Raw genomic sequence first — 15,421 nt, 5'->3', positions numbered from 1 at the left:
ATCCCAGACATTACAGACATTACAGACATGATAATATCCCAGATATTACAGGCATTACAGACATGATAATATCCCAGACATTACAGACATGATAATATCCCAGACATTACAGACATTACAGACATGATAATATCCCAGATATTACAGACATTACAGACATGATAATATCCCAGACATTACAGACATTACAGACATGATAATATCCCAGACATTACAGACACTCCAGACATGATAATATCCCAGACATTACAGACATGATAATATCCCAGACATTACAGACATGATAATATCCCAGACATTACAGACATTACAGACATGATAGTATCCCAGACATTACAGACATGATAATATCCCAGACACTACAGACATTACAGACATGATAGTATCCCAGACATTACAGACACTACAGACATTACAGACATGATAATATCCCAGGCATTACAGACATTACAGACATGATAATATCCCAGACATTACAGACATTACAGACATGATAGTATCCCAGACATTACAGACATGATAATATCCCAGACACTACAGACATTACAGACATGATAATATCCCAGACATTACAGACATGATAATATCCCAGACATTACAGACATGATAGTATCCCAGACGTTACAGGCATTACAGACATGATAGTATCCCAGACATTACAGACATTACAGACATGATAGTATCCCAGACATTACAGGCATTACAGACATGATAATATCCCAGACATTACAGACATTACAGACATGATAATTTCCCAGACATTACATACATTACAGACATGATAATATCCCAGACATTACAGACATTACAGACATGATAATATCCCAGACATTACAGACATTACAGACATGATAATATCCCAGGCATTACAGACATGATAATATCCCAGACATTACAGACATGATAATATCCCAGACACTACAGACATTACAGACATGATAATATCTCAGACATTACAGACATTACAGACATTACAGACATGATAATATCTCAGACATTACATACATGATAGTATCTCAGACATTACAGACATGATAATATCCCAGACATTACATCCATTACAGACATGATAATATCCCAGACATTACAGACATTACAGACATGATAATATCCCAGGCATTACAGACACTACAGACATTACAGACATGATAATATCCCATACATTACAGACATGATAGTATCCCAGACATTACAGACATTACAGACATGATAGTATCTCAGACATTACAGACATTACAGACATGATAGTATCCCAGACATTACAGACATTACAGACATGATAGTATCCCAGACATTACAGACATTACAGACATGATAGTATCCCAGGCATTACAGACATTACAGACATGATAATATTACAGACATGATAATATCCCAGACATTACAGACATTACGGACATGATAGTACCCCAGACATTACAGACACTACAGGCATTACAGACATGATAATATCCCAGACATTTCAGACATGATAGTATCCCAGACATTACAGACATTACAGACATGATAATATCCCAGATATTACAGACATGATAGTATCCCAGACATTACAGACATTACAGACATGATAGTACCCCAGACATTACAGACATGATAATATCCCAGACATTACAGACATGATAGTATCCCAGATATTACAGACATGATAATATCCTGGACATGACAGACATCCTAGACAGTAACACAGATATTATCACATTCAATATCACAGACATCACAGACCATACAGACAATAGTGTCACAGACATTACAGACAATAGTGTCACAGACATTACAGACAATAGTGTCACAGACATTACAGGCAATAGTGTCACAGACATTACAGACAATAGTGTCACAGACATTACAGACAATAGTGTCACAGACATTACAGACAATAGTGTCACAGACATTACAGACAATAGTGTCACAGACATTACAGACAATAGTGTCACAGACATTACAGACAATAGTGTCACAGACATTACAGACAATAGTGTCACAGACATTACAGACAATAGTGTCACAGACATTACAGACAATAGTGTCACAGACATTACAGACAATAGTGTCACAGACATTACAGACAATAGTGTCACAGACATTACAGACAATGTCATGGTCTTCACAGACCAAATATATACATATAAACGTACATGTACAAATGTTTCAAAAAGGGTTGATGTTGCTATTGACTCTCAGTACCCACATGAATCACTCGTTTTTATTTGTGTGTGTAATGTCTAAAAAAAAAAGTGTTAGATAATATTCTCACTGTAATGAGGTATTATATCAGGAGCTTATGGAAATATACTGCTCTCTGATGATTATTTACATCACATTTTGGGATTAGTTGAATTCTGCCTCTATCCTCTTCTGCTTCCCCCCTCCCCTCCTACCTTCCTCTTCCCATCCCCACTTCCTCTCCCCCTCTCTCTCCCTGGAGGTAAAGAGAGCACACACAGAGAGATTTTCTTGGAATATTTTCCTGGGTTTTCTGGGGGGGTTGAGGGAAGCGGTGAAAGCATCTCATTCATGTCTGTGGAATGCCTGCAGAGAGAGACACACCTGTAGGAGCAAGCTCCCTGAGCTGCAGCACAGCCTCAGATTACTCTCTCTGCCACACACAAACACACACACACATTCACACTCACGTGGGCACAAATACACACACACACACGTGCACGCACACGCTCAAGAATGAATACAGTCCCACTATTCTTACCCTTGCATGTCAGTTAGCACCTTCTACTGAGTCCCCATTCCCCCTCCATGACCCCAGCTAGCCTGTGTGTGTGTGTGTGTGTGTGTGTGTGTGTGTGTGTGTGTGTGTGTGTGTGTGTGTGTGTGTGTGTGTGTGTGTGTGTGTGTGTGTGTGTGTGTGTGTGTGTGTGTGTGTGTGTGTGTGTGTGTGTGTGTGTGTGTGTGTGTCGCTATGGCAACAAACTCTGAAACTGTCGGTCTGCTTCCGTCCTGCAGGGTCTTCCTGGTCCTCAAGGTCCCATCGGACCGCCTGGTGAAAAAGTAAGTTGAAGCTCTGCTCTTCACTCCTCTGTCAACAGAATTGGCCTGAAAGGGCCGTGTTTGTGAGTGGCCCAAAAGACAAAGTGTAAAAGTGTGTGATCTGTTGGATGTAAATGTAGTGTGCTTATTCACCATAGTACTGCACTGAAGGGTTTTCAATGCACTGAATGTAAGCCCCCTTTATACAAGTGTCTACACAAAACGTTAAAGATTGCACCTAATAGCTGATCTGTGACCGATCCAAATTATTTTCAGATGTATGTTGTGTTTCTCAGAGGTGAACTGACTATGTCCTGGAGGTCGTTAAAGTGTTGTTTTGACCTTTGACCCATGCTGTGTTTTTCTCTCCTTCTGTCTCTGTTTACAGGGACCTCAGGGCAGGTCGGGGTTGGCTGGTTTACCCGGGTCAGATGGACCTCCTGTACGTGCTATTCTGTCATCCTGTTTACACCTCTCGCTCAGTCTCACACTCCTTCCCTCCTGTCAGACTATTCACTCATCCATTGCCCTCAGACAAGCCACAAGTACCCGTGACAGTCAACACACTGTTGAGAAGCAGTGTAACTAGTCAAGATCTATATTGTGATGGTGGAATGAAATGTTGACTGCCATCGTTTGCTTTAACATAGCAGCCCACAGGTACCACTACATATCCGTATCCGAAGATATACATTCCACACACTGTAGTATATACAGTAGGATTAGCTTGCCCCAGGGCCTTTGTACATTTACATTGACATTTGAGTTAATTAGCAGATGCTCTTATCCAGAGCGACTTACACTTAGTCATTAAAGGGAGATTTATGATGACCGTGGGAATTAGTTTGCTAGCAAACGAGATTGGTTGAACGATCTCATGTGCTGTCACACAAAATGAGGAAGTAAAGCACAGTTTGTAAAGTGTAGCGTGCCCCAAACATCTCTCCCTTCCACAACAACTACGATCCATTAAGCCACAACATTGACCAATTATCCTGTCTGTTACTCTCTCCCAACTTCGTGTAATATGATATATTTTATTGACTTGAACATTAGAGAGGGCTGCTGCATCCACATAAATACATAAAAACATAGAATAAATGGAGAATAACACCACATTATACACCTGGCTCCCCCCTCACACAAAAAAAGTTCCTAAGTTAATATCAGGCAAGTCAGAATGCATTTTTCTACGGCCTGTACTAGTATTTCCCTCTCCCTCAGTGGTCTGTTAGCCTGGCTCTAGCTGATCTGCTGCAGTGTGTATCAGGGAGAGGCTGGGAAGCTGAGAGGAAGGCAGCCTAAATCTCCCTCAGTGGTCTGTTAGCCTGGCTCTAGCTGATCTGCTGCAGTGTGTATCAGGGAGAGGCTGGGAAGCTGAGAGGAAGGCAGCCTAAATCTCCCTCAGTGGTCTGTTAGCCTGGCTCTAGCTGATCTGCTGCAGTGTGTATCAGGGAGAGGCTGGGAAGCTGAGAGGAAGGCAGCCTAAATCTCCCTCAGTGGTCTGTTAGCCTGGCTCTAGCTGATCTGCTGCAGTGTGTATCAGGGAGAGGCTGGGAAGCTGAGAGGAAGGCAGCCTAAATCCGACTGATTCACAGCCTTCTGCACTCCGACGTGTTTAATTAGTGCCAGGTGTGCAAGTAAAAGGTCTGACTGGTGTAAAGTAAACAGTCAGTCAGTCAGACAGTAAGACTGAGCCTAGACCTAATCTCTGTTAAAGCTTCTGTCACTCATCAGTTTACACAACCACCACCGCCACGACCAGACAGGCAGGCCGCTAATCTGCTAATACACTAACACTGAGGCCTTCTAGAACTTTCTGATGCACTGAGCAATTCCATAGAATCAAACTAGAAATGTTTGATGTATGTGTTGCATAAAATCAAACTTTGGTGTTCATTGCTTGGTGAGAGCTACCAACTGTTACTGTATCTAAGTCATTTGTGTTCGTTCTTCTCTTACAGGGTCATCCTGGTAAAGAGGGCCCACCTGGTGAGAAGGGAGCTTTAGTAAGTACAATTAACATTTACATTTTAGTAGCATATGATTGATTGGCTGATTGATATGTTCTTTTTTTGAATATGAAACAACAAAAGAGTAGTTGAAACGGTTTATGCCATGTCTCGTGTTGAGAGACTAATGGATCAATTGTTCTCTCTGTCCTCCTCCAGGGCCAGTCAGGTCCCCAGGGTCCTATTGGTTATCCTGGTCCTCGTGGTGTCAAGGTACGGTGGTGGAGCTCACCAAGGTGACGTTCAGAAACTTCCTCATGGTGGTAGAGTTTGTGTTGAGAACTGTGGTCTGTTTCCTGTCTGTATACTAGGGTGCTGACGGTGTTCGTGGACTGAAGGGTGGAAAGGGAGAGAAGGTAAAGATTCTCCTCATTTGATGCTTCATATCGCTGCCATTGTGTGTAATTATATATATATTTTTTTAATTTTACCTTTATTTAACTAGGCAAGTCAGTTAAGAACACATTCTTATTTTCAATGACGGCCTAGGAACAGTGGGTTAACTGCCTTGTTCAGGGGCAGAACAACAGATTTTTACCTTGTCAGCTCGGGGATTTGATCTTGCAACTTTGCGGTTACTGGCACAACACTCTAACCACTAGGCTACCTGCCGCCCCAAAGAAGTCCATGTTGTGATAACTAGGACTTTCCATCCTTCCAATGAGTTCAACTCAAAGTTCTGTCACAATGTTCAGTCACAAAGTCCTTATGCGGTCCAAAATGTCCACACTGCCCCAATCTATATTATACTAATTCAAGACCAAGAGCATGACACAGATCTAATATTAATGTTGTTTTTACATCAGTAACACCATGGATGTCAGTGTTATTACTGAATAATTTATGTTTAAGTTTTATGTTAATTTATGTTAAAGTTAGGGTTTAATGTAATCCCAAAACCTTGAGGAAGGTATTGTTTGTTCTGAATAGAAAATGAATGCCCCCCCATCCAAGAGGTGAGGGCTTGTCTGGGTGCACACACACACACGCACACACACACACACGCACGCACGCACGCACGCACGCACGCACACACGCACACACACACACACACTGCATTATGTATTAGGATGAGAAAAGACACAGACAAGTGACAGACTGCACACAGGGTCTCAGGGAGCTACAGAGAAAAATAGACAGTGAGAGACAAAGAACACAGAGTGAAAGATGAGAGAGACTGAGAAAGGTTTTCTTATTCTCTTGTTAACTATTTCATGGCTGCCATGAATTGACACAATAAGAATTTGATCTAGGGCGAAACTTTTACAGCGTGTGCAGGGAGTTAACAAGTGTACATTGTACAGCAGCCAAATATTGTCTGAAGTAGCCTACACTATACTTCAACAACATGTATTTTACAGCATCATATATTGTCCACTTAAATATTTGAGTGATAGATGTTTCTACTGTGTGTTTGCTCGTCCATCATGTTTTTGTAATGCAGTAGCTCCCTATAGGACCTGTATAATAAAAGACAAGTGTTTCTTGCGCTCCAATTACCCTGACCCTGTAGTATGCTTACTTACTTTATTGTATTCTGCGTATTTCTTATTTTTATATCTTGTGTGTTTTTGTTCTACCTTGTTATTTGTTGTATTACATTGTTATTGATGACTATATTGTTGGGGTTAGAGCTATGCTTGTGCATTCGACATTAAAACTTGAAACTGAAACTTGAAACAATGCACATGCAGTAAGATTCTCCTCTTTGGCCAGCAGATGGCAGTAGTCTGCACTGCATACAGAGCGGCTGCACATGTGAAGCAGATGAGGTTCTCTATTTTATAGCCTATGGAAAGATTTAGGCCGTATCCATTTAGATTGACTATTTTCAATTAAAACAACAAGTATTTTAAAATAAATATGTGTCCACAGATACTCTACCATTGAAATAATTTGAATTGAATAATGCAGGTACAAGCTCAAGGCATACTGAATTCCACTGATCTCTTACACGGTGAAAAACAACAGCAACATTCAGTTTCCTACAAATCAACTTAACCCAAGTAACCCTGTTCATATTTTTCACTCTTATTTTAGGGTGAGGACGGTTTCCCTGGGTTCAAGGGAGACATGGGTCTCAAAGGTGACAGGGTGAGTTGACGACTCATATGTGTAGATACTGATTCACCCATAATTGTATGTGTATGGTACACTATACACCATAGACCACAGTGATGGTACAATACCTTACCTAGTGTGTGTTGGGTTTGTTCAGGGTGAGCTTGGTGTGCTTGGGCCCCGCGGGGAGGACGGACCTGAGGGCCCCAAGGGCCGAGCAGGGCCCAACGGAGAGTCTGGCCCCATGGGTGCTGCTGGAGAGAAGGTAACATCTTCATTCACACCTTCTCTTTGTCTTGTAAGGTCAAACTGTTGTTAACAGCATATCCCTCTTTGTACTGTAAGGTGAATCTGTTGTTAGTACCATATCCCTGAAGCCTGTGGAAATACTTGAATTCATTTTGAGCTAGTACAACTGTTTACCAATACATTGTGCTCATTCAGCAAGACTTTTCTGTTGTCTCCAGGGAAAACTGGGTGTTCCAGGATTACCCGGCTACCCAGGAAGACAAGGTCCAAAGGTACGTAAACAATCACCACAGTGATTGTGAGGACTTCTCTGTGTGGGGACAACTGAAATGAACAACATCCACCAATATCCAGCACATGACCCACCACACGGTTAGGAAGGAGTAACCTGATGTTAAACAGACAAGGTTGTTCACTAAACAACATCCAGGGACATTTTACCAGAGTTGGCTCATTGACAGATCTGTCTTTCAATAGGTAATAATGATCCAATATGGCGGTACTGTAGATACTGCTTTCACACAGCATTCATATTAGAAACAGATACTAAGAAGCCATGTTGTGTCCTCAGAGACCTAGATGATGGGCAATGTCCCTTACAGTTATGTACAACTCAAACACAGGTAGATAGATTTTGCCACCAGCATCATAACATATCCCCTAACAGGGAATACATGTCCTTCTTCTAATTCCTTACCCATCACATCCAGCAATCTGCTGTTCAGTAATCCACTGTAATATGGATTAAAAGATTACTAACATTATGCTGGAAGATTATGTGGCATTCTGTGAGATGATATCTAATAGACTGTAGGGCTAATTTATGCCTGAGAGCTGCCAAAAGTAGTATTTTTATAAAGTGAACTGTTGAAGCGATGCCATGGGCGTCTGAAAAAACGGCCACTGAGTTTAGAGATATGGCAGTTATATAGTGAGAGGTTGGTAGTCCATCAAACTCTGAATGTTTGGCCCCATCTATTTCGATTGCATTATGTTGAGCTTCAGATTGCATCATGACTTTGTGAAATGGGGCCAAGAAAACAGTATAGCTACAGCTTTGAAATGGGAGAGTAAACCATTAGGTTGATGTCATGTTTGAATACTTTTACGAATACCAGGACTGAAGTACAAGGCTAAGATGATTTTGAATCCCACATACACAACAAAACACCATGATTAGAAATCAGACTGTCTTCATATTAAGTGATTGTCTTTTTTTGTAACTTGTTAACTTGTAACTCAATGGTTTTCGTTTGTTGTTGTTTGGTGTCTGTTCCATGTTCGCCCTCCTCTGATCTGTTAAATTAGATGTTTTCACAAAGGATCTTTACAAACCCATCATGATTTTTGAAGTCTTCGCAGACAAAGGAAGTGTGTGTGTGTGTGTGTGTGTGTGTGTGTGTGTGTGCATGCATGCGTGTGTCTTGTCACATTGTCGTATAATATTTCCTGTTCTCCATACGCGCCGTGTTTCTAGCGTATTATTCTGATAGTGATGAGCTTGTGATTGTTCAGCTGAGGAGTATTCTCTCCTCTGTGTCGTCTGTTTTCCCACGGCACAGTGCTGGGTACAGAGTCCATGTCTGATGCAGCTCTCTGTCTCTCACGTAATAATAGAGGTTGACAGTCAACAACAACAAGTGAAAGCAAAACCTTCTGAAACCATTACTTATTAACATGGATATCCTGATTTCTCTCCTTCCTGCCTTGTTGATCCGCAGGGTTCCAGCGGCTTCCCGGGCTTCCCAGGGGCCAACGGAGAGAAAGGAGCCAGGGTAAGATAAATAGTCCCGTCCCTGTTTCTGTATGGAACTCACACACACTGCATCATAACACTACACAAAGGACATTGATTCCCATTACAAAAGCATTTGTGTGATGAGTTTGCATAAAATACAACCTCCAAGAATCAATGTGGAAGAGAAGAAAAAGATGCTGAAACTATTGTTTGTTCTCAGTGACTCCCATTCCCCTCGCAGCCTTGAATAGAACATCATGTTCACCTAGAGTTTTTTACACAGACCTGGAGAGTAACTTTGAAAACAACTTACTGAGGAAGTTTAGGATGGATTGACCTTGAGTTGGTTTCTGTTTAAATAAATGTCTTCTTCTCTGTTCTTCAAAAGGGCGTGGCGGGCAAACCCGGTCCAAGGGGGCAAAGAGGTCCAACGGTATGTTCTCCTCCATTTTACCACATAGCACTGAGAATGAATTAAAGATTTATTTAGTTAATGAATGAATACATTTGTATTTTTGTGTCTTAACTCTTGTCACATGTATGAGACTGCGGTACTGTACTGGACTGGACTGTATAGTCTTACCTGATCTTGGATCAGTCCGTGTTCTGAGCTGTGTGTCTGTCATCTCCGGTCTCCCAGGGTCCACGAGGGGGTCGGGGTGCTAGAGGTCCTACAGGCAAGCCAGGCCCTAAGGTAACTACCCTCTCCATCTTTTCTTATTCCATTTTTTATTTCACCTTTATTTTAGCAGGGAGTCCCATTGAGACCAATGTCCCTTTTCCTGCAAATACACACATTACAAATACCACATAATATAAATATGTAAGATTACAAAACAACACACTCTAGAAAAGCAATCACATTCCTCAGCAAAGAGGTCTCAAAGACAAGTCCCACTTGACAACTCATAGAAAGACCTTACACCATAGGGGTAATGACATTGGTAATCCACATGTAGCGGTGTAACTGCTAATACCTCTAAGCATGATGTGTGATCACTGTGTTGTCTGGTAGCAGTAGAACATCTGATGCTGATTTTCTGTCTTGTGTTTTTCAGGGCACGGCGGGCAATGATGGTCCACCTGGCCCGCCTGGCGAGAGAGTAAGTCCCATCAGCCACTGCTTCCGACGGGGAGGGGTTATGGGCCGGGGTATGGGGCTGACCCATGGACAATGAAATGGGAAATGGCTTGGAGTAAGAAGCAGTTAAGCAGTTAACGATGACTGCCTGTCTGACATAGTGGTGGGGTTGGAGTAAAGAGTGGGAGGCCTGACCTGGACTGGTGGTGATAACCACAGGAAGAAAGGAAGCATTTATTGATTAATGATCACTAGGTGGTCACTGTTGGAGGCAAGGCCCAATCTGGGTACTCTTTTTTTAGTGGTTTTGCTGTAGTTGTTCCATATCTCTATCCCTCTCTCTCTATTTATCTACATATCTGTCCCTCTCTCGTCACTCACGGCCAGCCACACAGCCACACCCAACCAGCCACACCCAACCACACCAAGCCATGCCCAGCCACTCCCGACCACACCAAAGCACACCAAGCCATGCCCACTCAGCCACATCAGGCAGCTGTATCGTCTCTGAGGCTAACACAACTTATGGTTGTCCGGGCAGATGTTCTGCCCCACTACAATAGGAGTGTCTCATTGCTGAGACTCAAAGACTGTCTTCACTCTTCCATTGTCTGATTACCGTTCTGTTTATTCCAGGGACCTCAAGGACCCCAGGGCCCCGTCGGGTTCTCAGGACCAAAGGGCCCCCCTGTAAGTATCCTCTCACCAGCACCATAGTCATATTTCTGAGGTGACCCTCTCCTGCAGTCAACTGACCAGTGACCTCACACGTGGATTGTTATTTCTAGTTTTTAGAATGTCATAATTGATAAACATTATTCTTTTTTAAATGTAGAAAATCTAGTGTTTGTACAGTATGCCAAACAGGTTTGTTATATTTCAGTCTTCTGTTGTATATAAAGTGTAATATTGGGATGCACACTCAACATTTAATATATTTCAACTCTGACATGGTACAGGTGTCTTCTTTCTTTAAGCCCATAACCATGTGTGTGAGTTGTATACTTTTGCTTCAAAGTAGATTTGTTTAAGACTACCAAGAATCACTCTGTATGACTCTGATTTAGCCCACTTCGGTAATTAAAGGAAAGCAATTTGGAATGCAATAGTGTGGGCTATGTATTTGGCTGTATCACTGATTGGGTGTAGTAATCATTACTGTTATTGAAGCAGAACCCTGTTTTTCAACATCCTATAGCCAGAAGACAAGTGTTCATTTCCTCCTATTGATTAGTTTGATTTAACCTTTGCCGATAGTTCTGTTTCCTGTTTGCAGGCCATTATTTTGTAGGAAGGCTAGTGTGTTCTTATAGTTTAAAAAGACTTCCACTCTGATATATGTCCATGTATTTGTCATTGAACAATAAAACAGATTACTTTTGGTCAATCCACCACAATTACTATGAGAATATACTGTTAGATGTGCGCAAGGTTTCCCCCTCGTTCGTGTAGTTGTCATTGATAGAGTCTACGTTCTCTGTGTCATTCCTAGGGACCACCTGGAAAGGATGGGCTGCCCGGCCACCCTGGTCAGCGAGGAGAGACGGTGAGTGTTCCTGACCGCGCCCCTCGTTAGAGCTGTCACACACCTGGGCACACCGGGCCAGTCGGCTTGGACAGACAATTCCTGCCAGGTGTGGAAACATAAGACTGCCCCTGCTCTCTCGGGGTGGGAAACACTCCGAATAGTCTAATTTTTCACACCTGGATGGATTTGTCTCCTCAAGTCTGCATGCTTTTATAGCACCAAGAAGCCTGTGTTGGACAGCTCACTATTGTCTTAGACACACAGACAGGCCTTCTTCTCTGGTTTACCTGATATATTTAGTGAGAGAGAGAGAGACTTGAACTGAATCTCCCTGGTCTGGTTCTCTCTCTCTCTCTCTCTCTCTCTCTCTCTCTCTCTCTCTCTCTCTCTCTCTCTCTCTCTCTCTCTCTCTCTCTCTCTCTCTCTCTCTCTCGCTCTCTCTCTCTCTTTCTCTCTCCCTGTCTCTCTCTCTTTCTGTCTCTCTCTGTCTCTCTCTCTGTGTCTCCCTCTGTGTGTGCCTCTCTCTCTGTATCTGTCTCTCTCTCTTTCTCTCTGTCTCTCTCTGTCTCTCTCTTTCTCTCTCTCTCTCCCTCTCTTTGTCTCTCTGTCTCTCTCTGTCTTTCTTTGACGCTGTCTTTCTGTCTCTCTCTTTCTCTCTGTACCTTTCTCTGTTCCCTCTCTGGGCCAGAGCCTTCATTAGGATGTCTTTATGTAATGTTGAAGATAGAGACAGACATACTGTATTTGATGGAGCGAAACACATCCTGAGCTCAGAGACTAGACTACCCCTGAGTCCCTGACACACACTCAGACACAAGGCTGTCTAAATGCAGCCAGAGGGTCTAGTCTGTCTATCTTCCCAGGTCGTTGGGGGAAATGGTAAATACCGCCAGACAGCCAGTCTATCTGATCACTCATCTGTGTTGCAGGCCTTAAATGGACTAAGTTACAGTTGAATAGACTGAATCTGTATTTTAACAAACATTAGATAATATCAGCATGGAACACAGGAAGGAATTACCCTAACATGATAAACCCAGCAGGAATAATGCACTAAGCCTCATCTCTCTGCATATCCTACCAGTTTTAGTGAGTTTATTCAGCAAGATCTGCATTCATCCCTCCTCAATCCGATTATCCTCACAGGGCACTAAAAGAAGCTAAAAGCTCCACGGAGCAGGGAGCATCCCCGATCGTTCAAGTTTTCTTCTCCATTTGTCCCCCTTCTAAGTGACACATTAGCTGGGGGACTGGCACCCCCCCAACCCCCCCCCCCCCACCCCTCTGGCTCCTCTTGAAATGACATCGATAAGTATCTTCATTAAGATGTTTACACCACTGGATTTATTACCTGGTAAACAGGCTGAGGGAGCGGCCAATAGCAGAATTGATCATAGTAATAAAATGTTCTAGGCCCTAGGCAGTGGGCACGGATCCATCCACACAGCATAGCAGAGTCTGACGAAGCGTTCAGTGCATATAAAGATCTCTTATTCAGGCCAGGTTGTAAAAAAGCTGTCTGAATCTTTTCCAAACAATACCCAATCATGAATCACTCTGCCACAAGATAATGAGTCCATGAGAAGTCATCAAACATTTGACTTATGAATGAGCTACAGCTGAAAAGGTTTTGCACAAAAAATATCCTAACAATAGAATACCACTGGCTAGACTACAGCACATTTCTATTCCCAGAACAAGTGTAGCTACTCCAATATACATTAAAAGTGACATGACTGGCGTCAGCTATCTGTGATTCTTTGTTGCATTTTTGTGTGGCGTAATCAATGTATCTCCCTTGAGTCCCTTCCTCCCTTTTATGTTTGATGTCTGTAGGTTGTTTCATGTAGCTCTATGGTCATTGAATCTGCTGTTACAGTGTCCACTCAGTCAGTCTGTGATGTCTGGAGTTGGCATCATAGGCATGAATGCAACAACAAATGCATTCATGTAGACCTTGCTTCATTCGAGGGAAATCAATGAAGTTTTTCACACCGTCTTTCATCTGATCGGAATGAAAAAGACAGCTGATGGATTTCACACCTGACTCCATTACTGTGCTTGATGTCTGACCGATTAACATCAAGGCCACTTCAGTTATTGAGATCATAGTTTAAGATCTATCTCCTTTTTGGAGACTCAGATGAAATCCTTACTGTGACAGGAGTTGGTGATCTCATTGGTATTGTTCTGTATCTTAAGAATAATACTTTCTTAGCCGGTTTCCTAGACACAGATTTAGCCTAGTTCTGGACTAATAAACATGCTCGATGGAGAATCTCTATTGAAATAGCTTTTTAGTCCAGGATTAGGTTTATTATGTGTAACTGCTTCCTGGTGTCTGTGTTTAGTCTGCTTTCTTCTCTTCTGCCACCTAACCTTGTTATTGCAGCAATGATCCCTGGGTGAAAGGTCATCACCTTTGACCTTGTGGTCATGTGATACTTTATCTTGCCACTTGGTGGTGAGGTGGTAAGTCAGTGGAATACATCTCTATGATAAATATCTACTACTAAATGTAGCATTTATTTACATGGCCATCTAAAGTTACATCCTAAATATGAGAACATGGAAATAAACAAATATAAAGAATAAACAAATGGGGCACAACATAAACTATATCATTGTATATTTCCATAATTCATGTGTTTTCATGTGCCATGCACACAGTAATGAACCAGTCGAATGCAACCATAGAGTGCCTCTACTTTAGGATCCATTACGAAGATACATGGTGCATTCAAGACAACTGGGAATGAGCTCCGACTGGGACAAATCTTACATGGTCATCCAACTCGAATTTACGCGTCGGAAACTCAGGCATCAACCTAGAGCTCCGACTTCTCCGACCTGATGATCACTGACGTCCCGATTTTTCCCAGTCGGAGCTTGTTTTTCCCTGAGTTCCCAGTTGTCTTGAACACACCATCATCATCCACTAACACTCGTCAACATAATACATTCAGTGGTTGCCTTGTTGATTGGGATACTGACAACACTGACTCCACTATGTCCATCGACTCAAATCATAATTTGTGGAAGGATGACATCAATAGCAAGATTGGAGGACGTGATTACATTGATTGAGATCCAGTTGGTTTGGAAGACTTTTCAATGTGATTGATATGTTGTTCGTGTCCACAGGGATTCCAAGGAAAGACAGGTCCACCCGGCCCAGGGGGAGTTGTTGGTCCTCAGGTAGGGAACTATCATGGAACTAAATGTACAAAGAACATCCTTAGACATTAAACATCTCATCTCATCCACTACCAAATGTGATACAGTATCTTAGTAGTTTGTGACATAATTGAATTATCCAAGGATCTGTTATGGTAGAGTTTGTCTCATGCAGAGTTTGTCTCATGCCTCTACCCATAAGCCCTCAACATATTTGTTTTCTTCAATTCCTAACAGGGTCCCACAGGAGAGACCGGTCCCATCGGTGAGAGAGGCCACCCTGGACCCCCAGGTCCACCCGGAGAGCAGGGTCTTCCTGGCTCTGCTGGCAAAGAGGGAGCCAAGGTACGCGCCCCTAAAGACCCACCTCACTGGAGTAAACTCATAACTCGACAGCCCACCAGTTGTTAACTCTAGTGCCCTGACCATTATGCCTAGTCCTGGACTGAAACATGCTCAACGAAGAATCTCCACTGAACACATTTTTTCGGTCCAGGATGTATATGGGAAAGTACTGTTTTGTCAGGCACCTGGTGAAGTCAGCAGAGGGTTGTGGAGGGGTTGAATTCCCATGCATCCCAATGGGCAATACA

General features: G+C 42.6%; 1 protein-coding gene across 5 annotated transcripts in view; it reads left to right on the top strand.

Moving 5' to 3' along the window:
- Positions 1–15,421, top strand: part of col11a1a (collagen, type XI, alpha 1a) — a 91,065-nt gene that overhangs the window by 50,482 nt on the left and 25,162 nt on the right. For all 5 annotated transcript variants that reach the window (XM_055881445.1, XM_055881444.1, XM_055881448.1 and 2 more), the window contains 16 exons: positions 2,959–3,003; positions 3,371–3,424; positions 4,947–4,991; positions 5,154–5,207; positions 5,306–5,350; positions 7,035–7,088; positions 7,213–7,320; positions 7,523–7,576; positions 9,026–9,079; positions 9,431–9,475; positions 9,683–9,736; positions 10,101–10,145; positions 10,760–10,813; positions 11,616–11,669; positions 14,796–14,849; positions 15,066–15,173. In XM_055881445.1, the coding sequence (XP_055737420.1) occupies positions 2,959–3,003; positions 3,371–3,424; positions 4,947–4,991; positions 5,154–5,207; positions 5,306–5,350; positions 7,035–7,088; positions 7,213–7,320; positions 7,523–7,576; positions 9,026–9,079; positions 9,431–9,475; positions 9,683–9,736; positions 10,101–10,145; positions 10,760–10,813; positions 11,616–11,669; positions 14,796–14,849; positions 15,066–15,173 (927 nt within the window). The remainder of the gene's footprint in view (positions 1–2,958; positions 3,004–3,370; positions 3,425–4,946; positions 4,992–5,153; positions 5,208–5,305; positions 5,351–7,034; positions 7,089–7,212; positions 7,321–7,522; positions 7,577–9,025; positions 9,080–9,430; positions 9,476–9,682; positions 9,737–10,100; positions 10,146–10,759; positions 10,814–11,615; positions 11,670–14,795; positions 14,850–15,065; positions 15,174–15,421) is intronic.

Source organism: Salvelinus fontinalis, chromosome 25 (genome assembly GCF_029448725.1).
Source record: "Salvelinus fontinalis isolate EN_2023a chromosome 25, ASM2944872v1, whole genome shotgun sequence".
NCBI classification, from domain to species: domain Eukaryota; kingdom Metazoa; phylum Chordata; class Actinopteri; order Salmoniformes; family Salmonidae; genus Salvelinus; species Salvelinus fontinalis.
This window is presented reverse-complemented; position numbering and strand designations above follow the sequence as displayed.